General features: G+C 45.3%; 1 protein-coding gene across 1 annotated transcript; it reads left to right on the top strand.

The window, feature by feature from the left end:
- The first annotated feature begins 962 nt into the window (after positions 1-962).
- On the top strand, positions 963-12,324 carry LOC128414059 (cytochrome P450 26A1). Its single transcript, XM_053388733.1, has 7 exons — positions 963-1,494; positions 1,609-1,833; positions 3,782-4,084; positions 4,213-4,362; positions 7,724-7,858; positions 9,861-10,013; positions 11,583-12,324. Exons 1-7 carry the CDS (start codon positions 1,162-1,164, stop codon positions 11,922-11,924), a joined length of 1,641 nt encoding a protein of 546 aa, XP_053244708.1. The 5' UTR covers positions 963-1,161; the 3' UTR covers positions 11,925-12,324.
- The last annotated feature ends 13,683 nt before the right edge of the window (positions 12,325-26,007 follow it).

The following is a 26,007-nucleotide window of genomic DNA, read 5'->3' as shown; positions in this document are numbered from 1 at the left end:
GACCTCATGGTTTACTCCGGAGTAAAGATCGAAGCTAGGCTCCCAAACCATGGAAACGAAGAGAACTACTAGACAAGGCACGGGGGGGGGGAGGGGGTTATCGGTTCATTTTTAATTATGCTTTTATGATGTATTTTGTGTTTTTCTCTTATGAACCGCCCTGCGATCTACGGATGAATGGCTGTATAAAAACATATAGTAAATAAATAAAATAAAAATAACACAGGATTGGAGCCCAAGCTTAAAGGCACGGGAGGAAGGGGGAGACTCTTAATGTATTGCAAAACATCGCCGTTGATTGGAGCTGGGAGCACGTCTGAAATGGCTCTTGGATGCACGCGACTGACTTGCCTTAGGTTGAGTCGCCGGGCCTGTTTTTGCGATGCAGTCCTAAACAATGGAGTGGAGCTTACATCTGCGCAAGTGCGCGCAGGATCTAGCGCAACGTGTGGCATGCTCACTTCGAAGCGGTGGGGTGCGCCGCCGACCGACCGACCAACCAGTTCCACTGGGCTTCCTTCCTTCCTAAAGTGCTGAGCTCCACCACCCGGTGATCCGAAGAGGCATTAGGAGCAACTCACTAACCCTGCTCTTTTCAGTGGCCTGAAGCGCAACCAACTGGGACTAGAGCAGAGCAACCCAACTGTGTACGCCTACTCAAGACGGCAGCCTCGTTGCGCGCATAAGTGTCCACAAACGCTCCAACCGTAGGGCAGGGTCCTTCCTGCTGGCAGCCACTGGATGTGCCCCGGAGCACTTGGCTGCCTTTACAGGAGAGTAGGCCTTATTGGGAACCCAGCGAAGGTCTCCCTCTGAGCCACTGCGCCTAGGCTCGCCCTAGACGGCTGCTTGACCCAAGCGCACCTGCCTTTCCTAGTCAAGCTGCTGGCTTGGCTTGGCTTGGCGTGGGGGCTGCGAGGACATCTGCGGAGGCAGGAGAGGCGCTCAGCATCCGCTTTGCAACTGCGGCTGGCTCCCAAGTGCTTTCTGCAGAGCGCAGGAGAGAGGCGGAGACTGGGAAAGCGCAAAGCCCGCCCAAGGCAGGCAGAGTGCATCGACGGGGCGGAGCCTGCCGGGCCCGAGGGGCAATTAAGGATGAACTTTCGGTGAACTAATTGATCGCACGGCCCAAGGTAAAGTGGGCAGCGACCTGGGCCGAGGATGCCTATAAAAGGGGGCCCCCGCCGCGGCGCTGGGCCCTTGCGCTCACTCGCCAGCCCCCGGGGGAAGTCTGCCAGCCTGCCCGCCCGCCTGACGGCAGGTGCCCGCCCCGCTCGCTGCAGCCCGGCCCCGGCGGCCAGCATGGGTTTCTCTGCCTTGCTGCCCAGCGCTGTGCTCACCTTCGTGCTGCTGCCGCTGCTCCTCTTCCTGGCCGCAGTGAAGCTGTGGGACTTGTACTGCCTGCGCGGCCGCGATCCCAGCTGCCCGCTGCCCCTGCCCCCGGGCACCATGGGGCTGCCCTTTTTCGGGGAGACGCTGCAGTTAGTGTTGCAGGTGAGGAGAAGGAAGAGGGACGACGGGGGAGAGAGAAAGAGAAAACAAACCAAACAGGTGCCTTTGGGCTCCCCAGATTGATCCACCCCTCTTCTTTTCGCTCTCTTTTTGCAGCGGCGGAAATTCCTGCAACTGAAGCGGCGCAAGTACGGCTACATCTACAAGACGCACCTCTTCGGGCGGCCCACGGTGCGCGTGATGGGGGTGGACAACGTGCGCCACATCCTGCTGGGCGAGCACCGGCTGGTGGCAGTCCAGTGGCCGGCGTCGGTGCGCACCATCCTGGGCGCCGGCTGCCTCTCCAACCTCCACGACGGACAGCACAAGCACCGCAAGAAGGCAAGCGGGGAGCGGCTCTGCCGGACGAAGGAGGCACCGCCGTAGCTCCGGGGCGGGGGCGGGGGGCAGCTCTCTGAAAGGCACGCCAGCCTCGGTGGGGCTGGAGGGAGAAGGGCTCCGTGTAACGGGTTGGGGTGGCTCCTAGCCCGCGGGTGAAGGAAGTTGTGGAGCCGTTAGGTGACTTTTGATTCTGGACTTCTGAAGATTCTTTTCCTTTCTTAGCCCGGCTGTGTAGTGGGGACCTCTTTCTGCTCATTTTACGGACTGGGGGCCTGGACTTCTGCCCCCGATGGCGCCAGTGGGGGCGGGGGGATCTGCTCCAGAAGTCTGCCATCGGCTCTTGGAGAGGGCGCTGATTTTCATTGAAATGAGAGAGCCCCCAAATTCTAGATTTCAGCCTCAACTTGGAATCTTAAGAATTCCACGCAGGTCTGTGGAACGCGCTTCTTCTTAGTAGCAACTCAATCCTAGGCACGTATACTCAGAAGTCACACTGATTTCACGTCGGGTTCTTCCCAGGCAGGACTGCAGTCGAAGCGTGTTCAGGGATTGCAAGCCCGCGCGCGTTTCTCTGCCTGCCTGCCTGCTTCCTGAAAGAAATCCCCGACGTGTTCAGTGATGGGCTTTTATTTCTGCGTAAACACAGGTCGGCTCTGGCTTTCTTGGGAAGAGTTCTAAGGGAAAGAGGACGAGGTTAGAAGGCCAGGGTGCTTAAAACACATCTGGGGGAAAGTCCGTTCCAATAAAAGCGACTCCCATAAAACGAATGGCGCCTTCCATAAATAGCCTCGAGAAGTAAAAAGGAGCAATCGAGAGACAATAAAAAGAGGTCTTGGCGCCCCTGCCTTCCACACCACGCGGCGAAGTCTCCTTGATTTCAAAGGTGCTTTCTTCCCTTTCAAGTCGTGGGGCGCAGGAGTGCCAAAATGCGAAGCGACATTTGGAGGAAACCGCACTGTTGACGCCCCCCCCGCAACTCCCCACAGTCCTTCTCCGAAGGTTTTCTTTTGGAAAGGCGCCTCCTAACTCAAAACCGCGAAACAACAGCTTTCTCTCTCCTCTGCTTTGAACTGGGGACTTTTGGAGCCTCGATCCGCCCCGTCGAGTTCGGTGGGATTTACTCTGATGTCCAGCCATCTGCTTGCAGCCTTAATCGCAGAGTTTAGCGCCTGGAACTTGTTTGCATTTGGGTCGACTCCTGAGCAGACTTACTTGGACGCAAGTGCCTTTCAAATCGGGGGTACGAGGCTGGCTCTCCGCGCCCCTGGTCTTGGCTTGCAGCAAGGCAGAAACAACCCTCTGCATAACCAGACACTGGAGAGACCTGTCAGGAGTAAGCATGGACCAATGGTACCAAATAGTATGGGAAACAGCCCTACTGGAAAAATTAACTAATAAACTGAAACTGACACGGGGACAAACAGAAGAAGACACCTTCACCCCGGTATGGCTCCCCTTTATCACATACACAGCCCAACAAGACAATGACAATAATCCACCAACAGCATACAAATCAATATGGCTAACCTGATCCAAAACACCCACCCACCCCACTCACACACGAAAACAAAGATCACCACAGCCAATCACAAGCAAACAATCACACCCTAGGGGAAAAAAAATACGAGGCATTACACTTCTGTAAAACAAGAAAATCCTAAATAAAATATATATATAAAAAGAAACAACCCTCTGGATTCGAATCCACGGCCTTGCCAAACGCGCCACCAAAGTTTTTAAGCGCGGGCGGGCAGACCTCTTTAAAAAATACCTCTCGCCATTTTTTGTGGGAGGACCCGCTTGGCAAGCAAAAGAGCGCAGGACGAAGCGCTGCGGCTTCCCGCCAGACTTGGAGCACTTGTTTAGCTTTGTGGGTTTTTTTTTCTTTAAAAAAATTCTTCCCGAGCGAGGGTCCCCTTAAAAGTAACCGCCTCTCCTTCCGCCGCAGGTAATCATGCGCGCTTTCTCCCGGGAGGCCCTGCAGCACTACATGCCGGTCATCCAGGAAGAGGTGAGCGCCTGCCTGCGCCAATGGCTCCTGGTGAGCGCCGGCGGCGGCGGCTCTTGCCTGCTGGTTTACCCGGAGGTGAAACGCCTCATGTTCCGCATCGCCATGCGCATCCTACTGGGCTTCCGGCCCAGCCCGACGGCGGGCTCGGACGGCGAGCAGCACCTCATGGAGGCCTTCGAGGAGATGATCCGCAACCTCTTCTCGCTGCCCATCGACTTGCCTTTCAGCGGCCTCTACAAGGTAAAGGGTGGTCTGAGAGGTTGTGGGGGAGGGAGGTGGCCCGAGGGGGAGCCCCTGCCCGGACATGGCAAGCGGCGCTCAGGAGAGGGGAGCTCGCCTCTCTGAAGGGTTCCCGCTCTTGCTTCCAGGGCTTGAGGGCGCGCGATGTCATCCACGCCAAGATCGAGGAGAGCATCCAGGCGAAGCTGGCCGGGAAGGAGCCCCCCGACGGCTACAAGGACGCGCTGCAGTTGCTGATGGAACACACGCAGGGCAACGGGGAGCAGCTCAACATGCAGGTGGGGAGAGGTCCCAAGGTGCTGGGATCCTGACCGGGCTCTCTCTCTCTCTCTCTCTCTCTCTCTCTCTCTCTCTCTCTCTCTCTCTCTCTCTCAGCTTTGGGGGCCGGCGATTCCAGTGCTGGAGGTGGTCTAGTAGCCACCAGGGACTCTAGAATGCCCCCGAGTCAAGCACCTGCTCTTTCAAAGTTAGGGTTGCCAGGCTGGGTTTTTAAAGGCTGCATAGCAGGCAGAAAGTCACCAGGTGCATGCTGACCACATGACCCGGAAAAACTGTCTGCGGACAAACGTCGGCTCCCTCAGCCAGTAAAGCGAGATGAATGCCGCAACCGAGACTGGACTTAATATGTCAGGGGTCCTTTACCTTTACCTTTTATGTTGTGATGAAAAGCAGTGGGCTGGCCTTCTCAGGTGGTGACCTGCCTGGATGTTTGGCATCCCATTCAGGGTTTTGTTTTTTTTAATAAAAAACCCCACCTTTCTTTGAATTGAAGTAATGTTCATTCATTGGACTCTAGGGGTATATATATTCCTGTACATGTCTGTTCAGAAATAAGTGCCATTGAGCTTACAGGTAAGGTTGCCACCTATTAGGACTGTCACCTGTTAAGAAACCTTAGTTGATTACATGAGTTTTAATTGGCTGCTTTTAAAGCTGCATGCATGTTCTGTAGGAACAAGGCATAGTTCTAAAGGGAAAATTGAATTCTTTGAGAGCTAGTGTGGTTGTAGTGGTTACAAGTGTTGGACTCTGAGTGAGAGAGCTTTGAATCTCCACCCAGCCATGAAGCCACTTGAGAGTGACTTTGGGTCAGTCTGTTTCTCAGCCTATCCTACAGGGTCGCTGTGACAGTAAAATGGTGAGGAGGAGCGATCTGTGTTCTCTGGCTTCAGCACATGGGGTGGGGTGGGCAGTTGGAATATTATAATAGTGGTGGCGGTGATGATGACTAATTTGTTTTAGTTGATGTCCTCTTGTTGCAACAGGCATAAGGTTAGTTGGGTGGCCCCTCTGAAATCAATGTGAAAATGCTAGTTGCATCCTAGTGATATGTTTTTGTATATGCTGGAAGCTGCCCAGAGTGGTGGGGTAACCCAGTCAGATGGGCAGGGTACAAATAATAAAATTATTATTATTACTATTAGTAGTAGTAATAGTAGTAGTAGTATTAAACAACTGGCTGGTCAATGAATTGCTATGGTCCTCAAATTCTCATAAGGATCTCAGTGCTCAGTGTGTGGGAAGTGGGCACAACTGGAGCTGCTCTCCAGTTTTCTTAGCTACCCTGCCCTTCTCCTAAAACTTCTTAGTTTTTAGTTTTTAGTTTTTTTAGACTAAGCACAGAAGGATGCATAATATACCTTTGTCCCATGAAATCACTATTTGTGGAAAACTGGGTTAGAACCCATCACCTGGACATCCAAGTTTTCAAAGCGGCCGGGTTTTTATGTTTGGCATGGAGGAATATTCAGATTGTGACTATGCCCATGCACTCACAAGTGGTGCAGCCCAGCCATGGGACTAGTTCACACTTGGGTGCTAAACCTATGGCAGCTTTGTTCTCTTAATTCACAACAGGGTTTGAGACCCGTGCTGTGCTCCACTCTTGCTTATTTATTTAGCCCATTTATATCCTGCTCTACACCTGGGTGGGTCAATGAGAACATTCCCCAACACCAAACCAATTCCTAAAACATGATAGTGGCAGTGTCACCTAGAGGGCTGAGTCAGATAAGTGTTAACCTGACATCTAACTACCAGCCATTTTCTCTTGCATGTTTCTTAATTCCTGGAAAGTGCTTGCTTCTACTGTCTCTTACAACCACGCTCTTGTCTTGACTCTGCAGTACAGGAATGAGGAACCTGTGGCCCTCCAGATGTTGGTGGACATCCCATCATTATTGACTATTGGCTGTGCTGACTAGGACTGATGGGAAGTTAAGCGCAGGAGCATCTGGAGGACCAAAAGTTCCCCATCCCTGCCTTACAACCTGACTTCTTTCTCTTCTCCTCTGCAATGGACTTCACTAAGCTCAAAGATGATATCCTTGCTGCTTGCCCGATTTAAAGGTGAATACTGTGCTCCCATCCTCCCTGATCTCTCTACTGCCTTAGACCCAGTTTATCACCACGTTACTTGCTTGGCTCCCTCTGTATCCTACCTTCTTCAACTCTGCTCTTAGTCAGTGGAATATTTCTCGCTTCTCATTGCAAGGGATTATCAGATAGTTAATGAATTTGACTCAGCAAGATGCAATTGTTGTGGGAAAACCAGATGGAAAGTGACAGTAGAGAACAGAAGTGGAAGTCCAGCTAGTGCAAGGATTAGTACTAGCACAATGGGATTTCCCCTCTTCCTCCCTTCACATGCCCTGCACCATCCCATAGACCAGGGATTCTCAAATTTGGCTTTCCATCTCTGTATGGACTCTCATCATCCCTAGCTAGCAGGACCTGTAGTCAGGAGTGATGGGAACTGTAGTCCAAAAACATATGGAGACCCAAGTTTAGGAAACCCTGCCATAGACCATGCAGTGTGACCTGCTATCCTCCTGCCTCATGTTCTTGTGCATTATCAAACCATCTTTAGGGCAAGTTGGTGTCATCTTTAGTAGGGTAAAGTGGCTGACTAGGGAGTGGCTGATAACTATGTGCATCAGCCTCTCCCGTCATTTCTTAAATCAGCAATGCAGATGTCAAAGGAATGTGGAAAGTAAAGGGAGTGGATTTTGGTATATTCAGGTGGAGAAGAGCAGGTGGATATTGAGTGTGCAATTTGAAGCCAAGGGGGAAGGTGTGGAATGGAAAGGTGGTAGCCCTAGAAAGCACTGGGAGAAGAATAGACCGTTAAGACTGGCAGAACTGGAAGGGGAAGGAGAAGACCTGTTTGTCAGTGAGGATTTTCGAGGACAAAGCAGGAAAGGGGGCTTGGATGGTGAGGGGTTTAGGGGAAAGGAAGAATCATTGACTGATCAGCAGCAATTTTGGGAGGCCACATTTTGAAAGGGGATAGTGATGGGTATTTGCAGGAAGTAACCACTGTCCCTCCTACTGCTTCCAATCTAACAAGCCAATTTTTGTTGCAAAACTCTGGGCAAAATATATGTTACAATGATGCTATGCTGTCCAAAGACACGTGGTCTCTGGACATTTGTAAAATACAAAAAATAATAATAGAGCAATAAGAGGCACCCATGAACTTAGCACAACAACATGGCCATTAAGTACCGGGATCTGTATCCCTGGGAAGTTTGCCTCTGCAGCCGCTTTGTGTGTGTGTGTGATAGCCTTGAAGTAAAAGGATTCTGGTGCAAAGTACAGGCTGATGTTCTTTCTCCTGTTTTTCCTCTCCACCTGAAGGAGCTGAAAGAATCTGCGACGGAGCTTCTTTTTGCTGGGCATGAGACAACTGCCAGTGCTGCAACGTCCTTGATTACTTTCCTAGGCCTTCACCAAGATGTGCTGCAGAAAGTGAGGAAGGAATTGCAGGAGAAGGTGGGTGTTGTCTAAGTGTTTGGAAGTCAGGCTGCACCGTGCATGAAGCAGGCTGCTGTGATCCTGTAGACAGTCTTGGAAATGGAGCTGGGTGACTTGGTTTGGAAACCCTGCTGGCACAGATTACAAATGAGGCTGGTCATATTATCAAAGCTATTAATAAAGAGGTGGAATGATGCTCAGGTATGATGCTAAAGGGGTTGCATTTGGTGCTGTGGTCTAAACCACTGAGCCTCTTGGACTTGGTCATCGGAAGGTCGGCGGTTTGAATCCCCGTGACGGGGTGAGCTCAGCTCAGTCCAGTCCCAGCTCCTGCCAACCTAGCAGTTCAAAAGCACGTCAAAGTGCAAGTAGATAAATAGGTACCGCTCTGGCGGGAAGGTAAATGGCGTTTCCGTGTGCTGCTCTGGTTTTGCCAGAAGTGGCTTAGCCATGCTGGCCACATCACCTGGAAAACTCTGCGGACAAACATTGGCTCCCTCGGCCAGTAAAGTGAGATGAGTGCCGCAACCCCAGAGTCGTTCGCGACTGGACTTAACTGTCAGTGGTCCTTTACCTTTACGTTTTTAAGGTGATTTCTCCTTTGTGCAACAGAATGACCTCCCCCAGCTCACCACTTAAATCTGTTCTGGGGTTTTCCCCAATCTTCTGGAGCAGATTTGGGTATGGTAATGCAACTATTTAGTTGACTGCTGCCCAAGGTCTGTACTGAATATGCCAAACTTCTGCCGGTCTCTTTGTGTATATCTTATCCACTAGAGTGTATATAAAATATTTCCCTTTGTAGAAGTACTGATATAAAGAGATAAAGATTAGCTTTACTAATTAAAATATTATGATTTTTTTAATATAAAAAAGACATCCCCCGTTTAAATGGGCAGTGTCTTTTTCTAGATGGTTAATGTTTTCAAATATAAGAAAATATCACTGGCAGATGAAACGTTCCCTGTTCTCTTAAAAGGAAACTGTTGCCAAGAACCAGGGGCATTGTGTCCTGTTTCACCGCTAGAGGTGAAACAGGAAATGCCGCCTTGCCCTGCCACTGCCGCCACTGCTGCAGATGGTGCCCATTCTTAATTCATCCTGCTGCCTCCATCAGTGGTGGAGAAGCAGTACTGGCATCTGCGCCAATTTCAGGCAAGATCTCACCCAAACCATGAGGTTTCTCCATAAGATCTCCATGATACCGGCGCTGCTTCTGGAGGAAGTGGGGCAGGTAAGCCACTTGAGGGGTTCCTGCCTTGGGGGCGTTGCTGCCTGAGGCTGTCTAATGGCAGGGCCAACTCTGCCAGGAACCAATATAACAGTCTGTTATAGTTACATAAGTTTTGTTAACACGCCTCAATCCATATTTAATTGATTAAATCTCATTTTATTGTGACTGTCATTAATCAACAGGTGTCTGTGCCGTGCATGTAAATAAACTTTACAGGTGTGTATTTCAAACCGAGCAAGGGTCTCCCAGGCTATTGGGAAGTACATCACTTGAGTGGCGTGTAGATTGTGCCAGGAAATATGTGGGCAGAAATCTTTACTAAAATACAAAATAAACAAAACACCAGGAAGTGGCAACAAAAGTATGTGGAGGAAATAAGTCAGAATGGGGCTAAAATCTTTGCTTTCACTTTCAGGTGCAAAAGGAAGTGGCGGGAAATGTCATTTTTAACATGCCATTTTAAACAATCTGTCTTCGCAGGGAACTCTGGGAATGGTAGTTCTGTGAGGGGAATTAAGGGGTCTCCTTGCAACTCTCAGCACCCATAACAAACTACAGATCCCATAATATTTTGTGGGAAACCATGGCTGTTTAATGCTGCATGGATACTGCTTTTTAAATGTATGGCGTGAATGTGACCTTATCCTGGAAGTTCTTTTCCTGTGACTACGTGGGATCTTGCTTTGGGACCTATTGCATGAATGCAGATGGTCCTGTAGGGTGTGGGTGCTGAATCGCTAAGCCTTCTCTCTACACTGATACTCAAGACACATCCTTTGTTTTCAGGGATTGTTGGGCAACATGAGCCAAGAGAAGCATTTGGAAATGGAACTCTTGGAGCAACTGAAGTACACTGGCTGTGTCATCAAGGAGACTCTCCGTCTGAGTCCACCAGTTCCTGGAGGATTCAGAGTGGCTCTCAAGACTTTTGAGCTAAATGTAAGCAGGCAAAGCCCATTTTCATTAAGTCTCCATAACATCTCAGTTCTGCTGATTTTCCATGGAGATCCTTTTTTAGTGCTTAGCATCACAACAAAATATTGCAGCAATAACTGCACTGCCCATACCTTAATAAGAAAAAGTACAGTTAGAATTTTTATAAGAAGCAAACTTCCAACAGTTTCTGCATCGCTGCAATGCCTTGGGATAAGCTTTATCTGTCCCTCTCTGACGCAATTTTGATTCTATTATTGGGGAGAAAGAAAATGGTCCTTTTTGGATTATGATGTGGGTCCAAGTTACACAGATGTAGTTTCTGTAGAGTCACAGTGTGGGAGGAAATGGCACCTATTGAAATTGTTCTGTTCCAGAGTGCTTAAGCCTGTTCCTTTTGGTATTGGAATAAGTCAGACATAACTAGCTCTTTTCATGACATTTGTCATGCCAGAAAAGTAAGTGCTTGAAGCTGTTCCTATGCCTTGGTATGAGGAACTTAGCCAATGCTTGCCTTTCAGTCTGAGCACAATGTGCTCTTGCAAATGTGCAAGAGAGAATTCTGGGAGTTGCAACTTCTCCAGTGTGATGCTAGGAAGAAAGTCTACCTGCTGAAAATCTCCACTATGCAGCTTTACAAAAGGTGCAGGAATACCTGTATGGAACTAGCAGCCCTCTTTCCCCCTTCTATAATAGTAAAGTTGTTGCCATCCTAAGGCATTATAAATTAGAGAGCTATGTTTCACAGAGATTAGCTGTAGCTCTAGAGAAAGTGTGGCAGCCCAAGACATTTTGTTACTTGAGGCAAAGGGCAAGATAGCGCTCTGTTTCATGTACCAAGGGATACCAGCACTGACTTCAGTGCTGAGAGAGTCCTCGACCACAGCAGACAAGCTATTGGGGTGCAGGCCAGGCCATGTGATTCTCAAAGCCCTGTCTGCTCTCCACCCATATCTGCTGCCTTAAGCAGTCATTTCACTCTGCCTAATGGTAGGACCAGCTGTTCCCCATTTTATACACATGGTAGCCTCTGAACTTTCTTGGTACTGATCACCTGTGGCAGGTGTAGGGCAGCTTTGGCCCTCCAGGTGTTACTGAACTCAACCCTCCCATCACTCCTGGCCATTGGCCATGCTTGCAAAGGCTGGTGAGATTTGTAGTTTAGTAACATCTGGAGGTCCAAAGCCTAAGAGGTCCTATGTGCCTAGGAAGTGGTGCATGGAATTCGTTCTGTCTTCCCTGAGCAGGTGATCAGCTTTGAATGGTGACAGAAGCATCTTTCCCATGTGTAGATTACCCTTAGTGAGTAAGGGGATGGCTTGGGTCATCTTGCTGGAGCTGTTAGACAAATCAGAAAGGTGCACTGTTAAATCAATCCTTAGTTTTATAGAAGAAGATGGCCTGTAAATCTATGTAGTGAGTAGAACCCAGACCATGCCTTGGAATCCATTTCCCCAATGCCATTGTGATGAGGTGCATCATCTTTCAAAAGACGTTCATCTCTCCTAAATGGCTCCATACATGTGACCCATTGTCGCTGTTTTGTGTCCTCATTTCATCTCTTGTTTCTTGTAGGGCTACCAGATTCCTAAAGGTTGGAATGTCATTTACAGTATCTGTGACACACATGATGTTGCGGAGCTTTTCACCAACAAAGATGAATTCAACCCCGACCGCTTCATGTCTCCTTTCCCAGAAGACTCCTCACGATTCAGCTTCATCCCTTTTGGAGGGGGCTTGAGAAGCTGTGTAGGCAAAGAATTTGCAAAGATTCTTCTAAAAATCTTTACTGTAGAGTTGGCCCGGAACTGTGACTGGCAACTTTTAAATGGACCACCAACAATGAAGACTGGCCCTACTGTGTACCCAGAGGACAATCTGCCAACAAAATTCACAAGTTTCAATGGTCGGGTTTAATAAATTCCGGGACAGTATCACTGTGATCTTAACTTAAATTTTGGTGAATTTAAAACATGCACAATGGCTTTTCATAGTGTCCTAAATTCAATATTATATATTTAAATTTATAATGTGTAATAGTTATTTATAAGTGTGTTTTCTAAGAATATTTTTAAAGCTATTTCATGTATTAAACCTTTTTTTTTTAGGCAAGCACTGTAATTATGAGTCCTTGGGATTCATAAATGGATAATTTTATTTCTATAGAAATAAAGTTTCCTTCTATTTAAGAATCGTACTCAAAGCTTGTTTACTAATTATGTTGAAACCATTTAAGGACCTTTATGTGTATCCAGACACATGGTCAAAAGTTAAATGGAATTATATGTATACTGTGAACCAAATTATGTCATAAATAAAAAAATTCTGCAGCTAGAATGTTGGTGTTTGTTTACATTTATATGGGGAATTTTGACCTGCTATGAGAGTGTGTTCAGCCAAGTTAACACCTTGATCCTAAGCAGACTTGACTTGGCAGTTCCACTGAAAACAGTAGAATTTGGTGGAATGTGCTGGTGTTTTAAAGTATGGCCAAAATCAGAGATGGGCCTGGAAATAGATTTGTCCCTTCATCCCTCTTTACTCTCCAGACTGCACCTTGGGGGGGGGCAGTTAATTATCTGATCCACTCCATAAATGGTCAGCGTCTAATAAATAAAATTGACACCACCTTGAAGGAAGGTTATAAGAGCTCATGTGCTCACATGGGATGAGGTCATTGACGCAGGGGGACTGAGGAACTAGTGGGCTTTCTGAAAAATCCCTCCAAGAGCTACTTGACTATTTTTTTTTTTGCCATGTGCAAGAAAGCAACAAAATAAATTTTATCTGAAGACTCCAGATGCTCATCATCACTTTCCTACAAAAGGAAGCTGAGCAATATTTACATGCTGAAAACTTGGTTGAGGGCCAGGTCTGGCTTGCAAGTCATCCATAACCTTGACTCTCTGACAGACAAGTAGATCAACATACTTGGCAAATATAGGTTTGGAAGGTTGGGTTGAATAGTTTGCCACAGGTCACCTTTGAAATGAACTCTTCCCTCCCCTGAAAAACTCCCATCTCGGCTGAGCAGTGTGGCTGCTGTAACTAAAACTCGGATGCACTTCATTGCACTTTACTAAAGGAGACAAGCAGATGCTTGCATAAGATCCAAAACTGGATTGAAAGAGAGACAAGACAGGATTTGTTTATGAAAAATCACTGTGCATCTATCACACAGCAACTTCCTTTTGCAGCTGGAAGCAAATTAAGAGCAAAGTAGGACATTGCTTTTTGCCATAACAGTATGAAACAAAGGCTAGCTCACACCATCACTCTCTCCCACTCTTGTCCCATGGATGGGTTCAGCTGTAGTGTACGACCAATTAATATGAGCCTATCAGCCATGATCACTCTAGTCTATATGGAACATCCATGGTCAGAGATAGTATAGCCTTGAATAGCCATTGCTTGGGGCAGAGCACCAGGAGAGAGCTATACTCTTTGTGTCTTGCCTTCTGGAGGCATCAGGGAAATGGGACAGGGAGACCCTGTTCAAACTAACGTACCACACAGGGTTCTTGTGAGGAGAAAATGAGCTGGAAAGAGGACCGTGTATGGCACTTTGAGCTCTTGGAAGAAAGGTTGGATAATTGGATAGGATGTTTAACTTCTGGTTTGACTCCTAAGGTTGAAGTGATTCTGTTTCCCCTCCCTCCTGCTGAAAAACTATTAAAGCCTAAAATGAAAATCAAAAGAAATCATTTTGAGGTCAGCTTGTGCTCAAAGGGTGCTGTTCAGTGCAAATTGTCATACAAATAACTAATAGGCAGAGAAGTGAGCTATTTAACAGTGCAATCCTGTACATGCCTACTCAGTAGCATGTCTCTATGCTTTATCTGAGTTTAGTGTGTATAGGATTGCAACCTTCATCTTCCTGGCTCTAGAGTACCCTTCACATAGATACTATTATCTCTGCCCCTCCCGCCCAGTTTGCTGATGTAATTGAAAACCCTTCTGCAGACACACTTCTAATATCCTGCACAAGCATGACCATGATGGATAAAATGGCCCAGGAATGACCCTCTGAACCTTGGCTAACCTTAAAGACTTACACATTTGGTCACATTTCTGTCCTGGCTATGGTCATGGCTTTCACTAAGCACCAAAACATTAACCAAGGTAATTCAGTTGTGTCAATAGTAAAACAAAAAACAAAAAAACCCACTCATACACAAAACACCCCACAAACTTTCTCACCATACATCACTTCCACCACACAAATAAAGCACCCACTGTTGAACCTCTGGGTCCTTCTGGATAACTCGATGGATGTGACTTTCCTTTTATTTCTTTTTCAGAGGGAAGTGGAAATTCCCGTTTGCCCATAGAAACTGCAGAAGCCATTCCCCCAGTGTGCGTTTCTGATCCTGATTTCAATGGGGACCTGGATTTCACAGAGTGATGGGGGCTTCTTGCAAAGTGTGTTTTTCCTGTCCCGCTGGTAAGCTATTTAGAACACAATACAACCCCAGGAAATCCTAATTAATGATCCGTGCATGTTGCAGTAAGTATTTATCTCATACCCCAAATTTAAAGAGATGGGGGTGTTGGGTGGCATGCATGGTGCTTATTTTTCTCTCATTTCAAATGCATTTGATCAGAACAAATCTTGCAATGGAGGTGACTTTTGAGGGTGCTTTTGGTTATGCTCCTTTAGCACTGACTCCCTTTGCTTTCCGTGTAAGCACTTGCTGTCTTGTACCACTGGGAACAAGCGAAAAGGGAGGGAGGCTGAATATTCTGAGAAGCAACAGGCAAATCAGAGCCACATCATGTGCTTCTGTTCCTTGTCTGATAGCTTCAAAGGAGAAAGATCATAGCTCAGTGATAGAACATCCCCTTTGTATGCAGAACATCACAGGTTCAATCCAGACAAGCTAGGCTGTGAAACAATGACTGTTCCAAGGTCACCCAGTGGGCTTCATGCTTGAACCCTGGTCTCCCAGGTCCTCTTTCAACACTTTAACAGTTGCTGCCCAGCTCTGCATCTTAAAAGCCAATTGGTAGCATCTCTTTCAAATACTTCCTGGTTTTCCTTTCCTATAGAGGGCTACAACTGTTTCCCGAAGCTCACCATTACAATTTCCCCTTCATGCTCCTTACCAGATGGCTTAAAAGTTCTGAAATAATTGAACTAGAATCCAACATGGTATTATTTTCATGGAATTCCTTTGCGAAGCTCTGGCAAATATGTGTTTTCATTTGCAAACCTTGTTTTGAACAGTTTGTCCCATTTCTTCTATTGTCTATGGATCCAGGTAGTCATCACATCTAAAAAAGACAGTGTAACCTTTTCCTTAAAACCATCTAGACTGCAGTCCCACACTCCCTTACTTGTTCTGAGGAGACGCACATAGGATTGCACTGCTAATTAACAATAGCATTCCAGACTTCTGGAATCTACTAAACTCACCATCACAAACATTTAGGTGTTTACATTTTAGGTATTTAAATTTGATCACCAATGCAGTTTGGTGCTCCAGACTGAATGGATCCACTTCATGCAACTGATGAGCTGGGTGCCAGCCAACAAGCTGCAACAATAAATGTGTTTATCTTTTAGATGGTACAAGAGTCTTTGTAGTTTTTGCTCCAATAGCCTAATGCAGTTATCTGTCTAGAATTTATCTGCTAAATACATCACAAAAGCTGATTAGCCCAAGCTGACCCATTTAAGGAAGTTTAAGCATTTTAAGTTCATCACAAATATGCTTGCAATATTGTGTACTTTTAACAACTGTCAAACCCCTCCTCACCACCCAGAAGTGGTTACACTTCAGTGGATAGAATAATTCCTGACTGTAAAACTCTTAGGGATCAAAGGCACTACTTTAAGAAAAGAGGCTATATTTTCCATAGAACACCAAAGGCTGGGAAAGTAAGTGGGAGCTGGGGGGGTGCGTGTCTTGGCTGGCGGTCCCTGTTCTAGATCTAAACATCTCCCGCTCCCCACTCTCACATGCAGTGCAAGAAATATACAGATCACTCCTAAAAGGCTATGTTTATGGGCAAGAATCTATTAACATGACGGATAAGAATTCAGGGAAGGTAGTAGATGGCAGCAAGCTTAGAAAAGGCTCATTTCAGGACAGGAGAGCCCAAATTGTTTAACAAATTGGCATGAAAAATGACGACTTGAAGAGCTGTATGAATTATGCAGCCTTCATTGTGGAATGGAAATAAATGCAGCTTTCTCGGATGGGTGTGAGATAAAATATTTAGCAAATCTGTTTGGGTGTGAGAAGGCACAGGAACATCACGACCAGTGTTTAATTACTTCCAAATGATTCTGTTTCAGAGGGTGGGGGGCTGGCAGCAGAATAAAGATCCTTTTGCAGGGCATCTCAAAGCTCCACCCAAAAAAGGAAGTTTGTTACGTGCATCAGAGAAGTGGCATGTGCCAGCAAGAGTCGGGGTGCACTAGACATTAAAATATATATACATAGCGCAGCCTCACTATATAGGCAGACTTTGAATTAAGAATGTAAGAAGGACCTCGCTAGACCATCATAGTCCAACATCTTGTCCTCACAGTGGCCACTGATTAGATGCCTATGGGCAGCCCCCAAGCAGGACTTGAGAGCAACAGGTATTAATATGTAACCTTAGAGGTCTCTACTTTCTACATCTCTCCATTGGTAATTGTCTCAATAACTGCCCTGTTGAGGATCTTGAAGAAACAACAATTTCCCTTCAGGGAAATAGTAGCAGCTCAGGCAGACTGTGGAACTGTAAAGTTTTTTGGAATGCAGAGACTGGACTTGTCAGCTGCACCACTTCTTCAGCGACTAGATTTTAATGTGCAATTGAAGTTTTCGCTGACGGATTACATAGATTAAAGCTTTCAGCCCTAGGTTGCAGTTGTGGTTGTGCCTGTTTTGTATCAACTGCATAATGGTTTCCACAGAACCATCTCTCTACCTCCCCTCCCCACAATATTTTCTTCATACACACCTATTGGTCAGAATGGTTGGCATCTGAACTTGTTATCTGACATGATTAGAAGTACAATTACTTTTGAGATACAGCCAGCTGATTCCCTTATAGTAATCAAGCCGGAACTTTGGTGAAGCAGAGATGAAATCAAAGGCCCTTTCCTGTGACGGTCAAAAAGAACAGAGAGAATTTGGAGAAGTCGTCTAAAGACACGAGCTTATATCAGGATGTGAAGGTCAAAGATCAAAGCTGTTGCCTCTCAAAGGTGAATGTCCTGAGGTATGATAATGAACTATTGATTTAGTGAATGATTTATTGTGATACTTAGAACTTAAACGGTAAAAGTAATTCTAGAGTATTTCTTTTCATATATTTCAGCTGAGACAAGGTCTTATTGATTAGGTTGCAACCCTATACTTCCCTGTGAGTAAGCCTGATTGAACCTAATCAGATTTATTTCTGAGTAGATGTGTATACAATTACACTGTCCATAGGTCCATAGAATCATAGAGTTGGAAGGGACTCCAAGTCTTCATCTAGTCCAACCCCTTGCAATGCAAGTCAACTGCTTTACATATCATAGAAGCCAACTCCTAGGGGCTGAGGTCCCTTTGCCCCCCCTTAAATACTTGAGGGCCCCCCCAAGTTTATGGGCATAGCCTTTCAAATGGTGTGTGTTCACTGCCTCTTGTGATTGATTATGCGAGGTGGGGCTTACCTGCCCCTTCAAATATTTTATTCAAGCTGGCGCCCCTGGCAGCTGTAGTAGCTGGTTCATAGTGTGAGCTGCAACGTTTTGGGGACCGTTGGGCAAGATTCCTTTGTGGTAGTGGCAGCTGGTGCCCACTGTGACTGCTAGGAGGTCACAGGGGCATGGCCAATGAGGTCACAGGTGGAATCCCTTCTCAGAGTTGTTGACCTCCTCTTCACAGTCTCCACTACTCATTTGATGGTCCTTTCTCCAACCCAAGTGGGAGAGTATGAGTGGAGGATGCTTCTCCACCTCCTCACTCTTCTCATTCTCCTCACTGTCTGTGTGTTCAGAGACAGTAGGGCTGGGAGACTGGGCCAGACATGAGAGATGGACCTCAAGAGGGGCGTGGACCTCACCCAATAATTCTGACTCTGGATGTGGGCCCAGTCGCTGTATACAATGACTCTTAGAAGATAAAGCCTGTTTGTACCTCTCTGTGCATGCATTATAGAGTACATTAGTATAGATTTCTTCCATATCTTTACTGATTTCTTCTATTCAGGAATATTGTGCCCATGTCCTGTTTGTGGGCTACTCAGAGGCATTTAGTTGTGGATGCAGTATGCTATGTACTAGATAAGCCTTTGACCTGACCCAGCAGGGTTAACATAATGTTCTTTTCATATGGCTCTATGCTAGGCTATTGGATAAGAGCATGGAACTACTGTTCTGATTCTGAGTCCTTATTAAAATGGACCCTCTGATGTAAATTAACTTTTATTCTTCTGATTTCCCCTTTTTATAACCACCTAGCATCACAACAACTATGCATTATTGATGCTAACAGTTCTGCCTTCAGAGTCACAGACAAGATAGTGCATGCATTATACATCTAGCATAATGGAGAAGTTCATTAGCCTAATAGGAAGATATATCGAGAGCTAGGCCGATTAATGTATCAAGATGATTTTCCTTGATGTTTGGAGAGTTAAAGGCCGTTTCACGCATTATGCAGGGACAAACCTGCATTTGCCATAGGCTCCATATACTGTCTTTAGTTTCAAAAAGCAATACCAAGGTGGTTCACAAACAAACAAAAGCCAATAGCAAAATAGGAAGGATTATAACAAGCAAAATAACAAGAAATTATAAAAATGCAGCTACCCATAATACATAGTAAAGCAACTACATTAAAACATCCATAATTAAAATATATAATATACAAGTCCAGTAAAACAGCATAACAGTTTAAACAGCATTCAAAGCAGGAGAGTCAAGTCAAGAGATCAGGGAAGTGCTTGTCTAAAGAGATGTGTCTTCGAGAACCGGTGGAATGCCCATACTGATATATCGCAATCCTGCATTTCAACACAGAGAGCATACCACCCTAGTGCACCAGTGAAAAAACCTGCCTCAGTGTTACCACAAGCTGATAATCACCATGCTGTGACTAATCTATCCAGGTTCCAATTGTTGATCTTAATGCCCTTACCAGGCACTGGAAGTGAAGATGGTCAGGCAATGGCGTCCAGAGTGGTTTGGTTAGTGTGCCAATGGCCAACTATGACTCCTTCTCAGTTCAGTGTACCTGCATGATGCACATATGTGATTTGCTCATATGTGTTTGTCACTTTTACACATGGCACCTAAAGGTATTCACTGAAAACAACTAACAGTTGCATAGGGTTGCAGTTTCAGAAGTACAGAAGGGATTAAAAAAATTAAAAGTTTGAAGTGGCCATCCTGTTCTATACTTGTGTGTGTGTGTGTGTGTGTGTGTGTGTACATGCACCTATAGATATAGGTGTGCTTGAAGAGAAAAATCAGAGGAGGAAGAATCATGAAAGACTTTGAGAAGTTATGTTGCATATCCTAAGGATGTTATCAGAACACTTTGGTGGTCTCTGGGCCGTTCATCTTTTTACCTCTTTTAGAACATGAAAATAGGTATTGATGTGAAAGTTAACTAGGAGAGAGACTAACACATGACGCAAGGCTAGTCCAGTGGTGGTGGTGGTTTTTCAAGGAAGGAATACATTCTGGGCATCAGCAAAGAAGTTGAATTCTGAAGGCCGCTTTCCTCGCCAGCCATTTAACTTAACTAGCATGTTTGTGATTTACAGTATCAGCTCCGCTGCTGACACCTTTATGTCCCTCCCTCCCATCCCAGCAGGCCTCACAGACACAGCTCATGATAGATGCTGGTGAACTTTTCCTCTGATCACCTTCTGGAGAACTTTCCCATAATCTATTGTTTTCCATCACAGTGGAATACAAAACAAGTTTTTTCCTTCCACCCTTGACTTTCGCTTCCTAGCCATTTTGCCCTATCTTTTAAAGCAATGCTCGGAATTTATTACATCGGAGTGAAAGAAGTTTTAAGCTCCTACCCTCTTTATCCCACTCCTTGAACTTAAAATGGTCCAAAGTAAATCAACGTAATGGCCGACCGCCTTACATTGTCACGGGACTGCTTTATACGCCGCGTTGTCATGTTATTTAGAAGACTTAATTGAAAACCTCAAAAGAGCAGAGCTTGTTTCACTTTGTCTGCCTTCTGTACACTGTATGGAAGTATACAAAGGCCCACAATAAGCTTCGTTAAGCAAAAGAAATTGGAAGAGGCAATGGGAATATTCCCGTTTTTAAAAGCAGACAATATCCATTCCTCAGACAAGAAATACTATTAGTTTAATGACCAGTGGATGGCTGTTACTAGCTTATACTCTACAGCTCCAAGTAGCTACATAACACAGTCTAACTCTCTCCTGAAAATGGTTATTTAATCCCAAATTATCAGCATTAGTTGGACTGCTCATCAGCATTCAGCCCCACTGCTGCATAAAGACAAGAAATGGGGATTTTGGTAAACATGAGTAGGAGAAAAAAGACTGAGGGGAGACTTGAACTATGGCCACCAACTTTCTTCACTGGCCCTGCTCTTTTGCCTTTCCAGTGGTACCTCAGTTTATGAACCTAATCTGTTCCAGAAGTCCGTTCTTAAACCAAAACTGTTCTTAAACCGAGGCGTGCTTTCCCTAATGAGGCCTCCCACCGCCGGTGCCCTTCCACTGTTCGGATTCCGTTCTTAGACCGAGGTAAAGTTCTCAAACCAAGACACTATTTCTGGTTTTGCGGAGTTTGTAAACCAAATTGTTCTTAAACCGGACTGTTCTTAAACCGAGGTACCACTGTATTATTTATTTGTTACATTTATATTCCATATTTCCTCCAAGGAGCCCTCCCAGTTTTATTCTCACAACAGCCTGGTGAGGTAGGTTGAGCTGAGAGATGTTAACTGGCCCACAGTCACCCAGGGAGCTTTATTGGCTGAGTGGGAATTTGAGCCCTGATCTCCCGGGTCCTATTCTGACACTCTAACCACTATGCCACACTGTCTCCTTTAGAAGTAGAATGCTATGTAGAAATTTAGCAGGTGGTGTCTATTCCCCTTCACCAGCGGTGCCATCAGAGTATGATTTCGGGTCCAGGCCCCACTCTGCTGAGCAGATGGCCTTGAATGCTGCAGGCATAGCTCTACACATTTTGCAGTTATACCATCTAAAGAGAGCCCTCCACGAGGCCGTTTAGTTCAAAATCTTAAATTTCTCAATGGCACCATTGTCTATCACTTTCTCTCCATGCCAGAAAAGCATCGTACACTGGACTACTTTTGGGCCTGCTATCAAGAGCTATTAGATTTGCAAGTAGTAGAGAGTTGTATTGCGTGATGGCCCAATACTTGTTATATTTATTCTGCTGGTTCTTAGATGGATTCTGACCACTTTCAAAATTTTCAAATTCCTTTCGTTTGAGGGGCTCTGAGGGCCCTGCACACCAAGGTTTCTTCCTTTCTGTTTTGTGAGTGTATTCTGCAACATGTCACTGAGGCAATAATAGACATACAGTCCCACCATAAATGATGATAAGACACGAGTTTTCCACATCCTCTCCAACAAATCAGTGATATTGAAGAAAACATTCTAGTCCAGTGGTTCCTAATTAGCTAAATACTGCAGACCCCCCAGTTTTTCAAAAGCCAAGCCATGGTCCCCCTGCTTTTGAAAATTTTGATATCTCTTTGGTAGTTTTTGTTATCTGAATGGTGCCACAGACCCCCCTGGGTAAGTTATACTAAACCCCTGGGGTCCACAGACCACCAATTGGGAACCGCTCTTCTTGACAATTGAACTGTAGCCCAATACTGCCTATGAAGTCATTTTAATGAGTTCCCTCATATAAAGCTAGATACTTATTTCAGTGGGTGGGTTTCCCATGTTTCGTCCCCTGCCTTAGCTTGAATTTCTGCGCCAGTGTCTGATTCCCAGGCTTTTAAAAGCATGCCTGTAGAATTAAGGGCTACATTTAATAAAAGAGAACATATTATTGAAATTAGACCCTTTTCACCTCTCGGCAATTCGTTCACTAAATTTTTATATTGTGTTAATGGAGCATTTATATTTAAACGGATAGAAGTTAATGCTTCTCCCAGGACTGGTTGTTCAAGCTTATTTTGCCAACCTATGTGCTTTTGATTATATCATCCAGCTGAACACAGTATTGTAGTTTTAAACCCTAACCCCTTAGACCCAGTTCTCTTTAGAAAGAAACACAGCAAAACTACCCACAGAGAAAACCAATGCCATAAAACTTTTGGTAACAAAAACCTTTAAATTTCCTTTAGAAAAAGAAAAAGAAAAAAATGACACACTTTGCTAGCTAAAAAGTCCTCAAAAAGATTAGTTTTAAAGTTTGCTGGTTAACATTTTTTTGGTTCCCACCTCTTGACCGCAAGGACTCCAAGGCAACATACATATAAAACGTTAGAAACAATCATAGTAACTTCGCAAATAAAGAATACACGGTTACAGAGAAACCTTTAAAGCAAGCGTTGGTATCATGACCACAAAGTGAATAACTCAAATACAAATACCACTAAACATCTGGGAGGAGAATAGCGTAGTTTTAACCTGGCGCCTAGTGTTGGCGCCTGCTGAATTATCCCGAGGATTGCCTAAGGACCATTAAGTTAAGAACTGCTTTGTACTGAAATATCTTCACCTTCCATTTCTATGGGTCAATCGTACATTGGAGATAAATCTTTTCATAATCAAATCTTTCCACTGCCTTCCCCACCCGACAGATAGTTGAGCAGACAGACGTTGCAGTCTGCTTCCAGACTGTTGCCATTTTGCGGGCAGGACTCAACTGCATACCAGCAAATTCAGGTTACACAACTCGCTCACAACTCGCAGTCGAAACCACCCATCAGCTGACAAGGAGGTGAAGCTGAAGCCCTAGGCGCTTTAAGGCACCACCTGTCAAATTTGGCCAACAGGGCTAGGATCCGATAAGGCTTTGGCCTGCAGAGCCAAAATGGTTCCCCAACCTTACATGGTGGTCTATTACAAAAATCAAATCTTCAAGTAGAATACAGTCAATACTCAAGAGGTTAGAATCAACAGGTGGGGCCTACAACATTATCTATGTGCATACAGTGGTACCTCGGGTTACAGATGCTTCAGGTTACAGACTCCGTTAACCCAGAAATAGTACCTCGGGTTAAGAACTTTGTTTCAGGTTGAGAACAGAAATTGCGTGGTAGCAGCGCAGCGGCAGCAGGAGGCCCCATTAGCTAAAGTGGTGCTTCAGGTTAAGAACAGTTTCAGGTTAAGAATGGACCTCCAGAATGAATTAAGTTCTTAACCCGAGGTATCACTGTATTAGCAGCTTAAAATCCAGCAAGGTCATCCACTGCATCTCAAGCCACGTTTTTATGTTGCTTTACAGACCAGAGATGGAGCAGGGACGTCTTCTCCCCATGCACATTCCTTGATTTGTTTCCCCAAACTCCTATTCAATGCAGCTGTCATCTGCACATTCACAACAGCTGTCTCAAATGCACACACCCCTCAGCTTAAGTGCGGCTTACACTGTCAAATTCATCTTTTAAGTGGCTGTTATTATTTTAGAACATAATGATACTAGGAGTCCAGGTATATAAGCCATGACAGTTATGAAGCTACTCTCCCAAGGTTTTTGTCTCCCAGGATGCATGCACACCATACATTTAAAGCACATGGCGTCCACCAGAGAATAATGGGAATTGTAGTTTACCCCTCGCAGAGCTACAATTCCCTTAACTACAGATTCCAGGATTCTTTGGGGGAAGCCATGTGCTTTAAATATATAGTGTGGATATGACCTGAATTTGAACTCCAGACAAAATAATAATTTGAAAATTTCAGCCGTTGCATCTAACTTTAGACACCTGGTTTTCAAAAACAAAACCACCTGTTCTTTCTTTGAACAGGACGGAAGTTCAGTGGGAAAAGGGGAAACCCTTAGGTGACGTTAGACAAGAGGAAATGCGTAAATGCAGACGTCGGAGTTCCCAAGAGTGGTATGTTTTGCAGAGAAATGCATTAAAAAGCAGTTGCTCACAGCAAGAGTTATACTTTATGGCTATTAGAGTGAATGGAAAGCATCTTGATTCTTCTTGCCAATGGCAGAAAATAAAGGTCAAGCAAAGATAACAGGACTAAGATTGCATGGTTATTCCACTCTTATAGAATTGAAAACATCAGTTTTGAAAAATATGAAAGAATAGATATTACTAAATAGAACAACTGCTCTATTAACTTTTGCAAGAAAATGGAAGGACTTATTTTTTATGGTCCTTTTGATACCAGGTGAATATTTATCCCAGGCTTTTTAAAATAAAAACCCCCACACACTATGATTTAACTGTTTTGAACCACTGTGTTATGTGTCATGATTGTTGTCATCTAGTACTATTTATGCCTGTTGTCTTTGTCCATGGAGTTTTCTTGGCAAGGATACTGGAGTGGCTTGCCGGTTCCTCCTCCAGGTGGATCACGTTTGGTCAAAACTCTCCACTATGACCTGTTCATCTTGTGTGCCCTGCTCGGCGTAGTTCATAGCTTCTCTGAGTTCTTCAAGCCCCTTCGCCACGGCAAGGCAGTGATCCATGAAGGGGGACCTAACAGAAGAAGAAGACATCAAGAAGAGGTGGCAAGAATACACAGAGGAATTATACCAGAAAGATATGGATGTCTCGTACACCCCAGGTAGTGTGGTTGCTGACCTTGAGCCAGACATCCTGGAAAGTGAAGTCAAATGGGCCTTAGAAAGCACTGCAAATAACAAGGCCAGTGGAAGTGATGGTATTCCAGCTGAACTATTTAAAATTTTAAAAGATGATGCTGTTAAGGTGCTACACTCAATATGCCAGCAAATTTGGAAAACTCAGCAGTGGCCAGAAGATTGGAGAAGATCAGTCTACATCCCAATCCCAAAGAAGGGCAGTGCCAAAGAATGCTCCAACTACCGCACAATTGCACTCATTTCACACGCTAGCAAGGTTATGCTTAAAATTCTACAAGGAAGGCTCAAACAGTATGTGGATCGAGAACTCCCAGAAGTGCAAGCTGGATTTAGAAGAGGCAGAGGAACCAGAGACCAAATTGCAAACATGCGCTGGATTATGGAGAAAGCTAGAGAGTTCCAGAAAGACATCTACTTCTGCTTCATTGACTATGCAAAAGCCTTTGACTGTGTCGACCACAGCAAACTATGGCAAGTTCTTAAAGAAATGGGAGTGCCTGATCACCTCATCTGTCTCCTGAGAAATCTCTATGTGGGACAAGAAGCTACAGTTAGAACTGGATATGGAACAACTGATTGGTTCAAAATTGGGAAAGGCGTACGACAAGGCTGTATTTTGTCTCCCTGCTTATTTAATTTATACGCAGAATACATCATGCGAAAGGCTGGGCTGGATGAATCCCAAGCTGGAATTAAGATTGCCGGAAGAAATATCAACAACCTCAGATATGCAGATGACACAACCTTGATGGCAGAAAGTGAGGAGGAATTAAAGAACCTTTTAATGAGGGTGAAAGAGGAGAGCGCAAAATATGGTCTGAGGCTCAACATCAAAAAAACGAAGATCATGGCCACTGGTCCCATCACCTCCTGGCAAATAGAAGGGGAAGAAATGGAGGCAGTGAGAGATTGTACTTTCTTGGGCTCCATGATCACTGCAGATGGTGACAGCAGCCACGAAATTAAAAGACGCCTGCTTCTTGGGAGAAGGGCAATGACAGGCCTAGACAGCATCTTGAGAAGTAGAGACGTCACCTTGCCAACAAAGGTCCGTATAGTTAAAGCCATGGTTTTCCCAGTAGTGATGTATGGAAGTGAGAGCTGGACCATAAAGAAGGCTGATCGCCGAAGAATTGATGCTTTTGAATTATGGTGCTGGAGAAGACTCTTGAGAGTCCCATGGACTGCAAGAAGATCAAACGCATCCATTCTTAATGAAATCAGCCCTGAGTGCTCACT

Source organism: Podarcis raffonei, chromosome 5 (assembly GCF_027172205.1).
Source record: "Podarcis raffonei isolate rPodRaf1 chromosome 5, rPodRaf1.pri, whole genome shotgun sequence".
Classification (NCBI taxonomy): Eukaryota; Metazoa; Chordata; class Lepidosauria; order Squamata; family Lacertidae; genus Podarcis; species Podarcis raffonei.
The sequence above is the reverse complement of the archived record's forward strand: the minus strand, read 5'-3'. Positions and strand labels throughout refer to the sequence as shown.

Bases quoted from the DNA above. Each gene is read 5' to 3' on its own strand.
- LOC128414059 (XM_053388733.1), top strand. From the start codon at position 1,162: ATGCCTATAAAAGGGGGCCCCCGCCGCGGCGCTGGGCCCTTGCGCTCA. The intron at 1,495-1,608 runs GTGAGGAGAAGG...CTCTTTTTGCAG, and splicing joins CGCTGCAGTTAGTGTTGCAG to CGGCGGAAATTCCTGCAACT. The intron at 10,014-11,582 runs GTAAGCAGGCAA...TGTTTCTTGTAG, and splicing joins TCAAGACTTTTGAGCTAAAT to GGCTACCAGATTCCTAAAGG.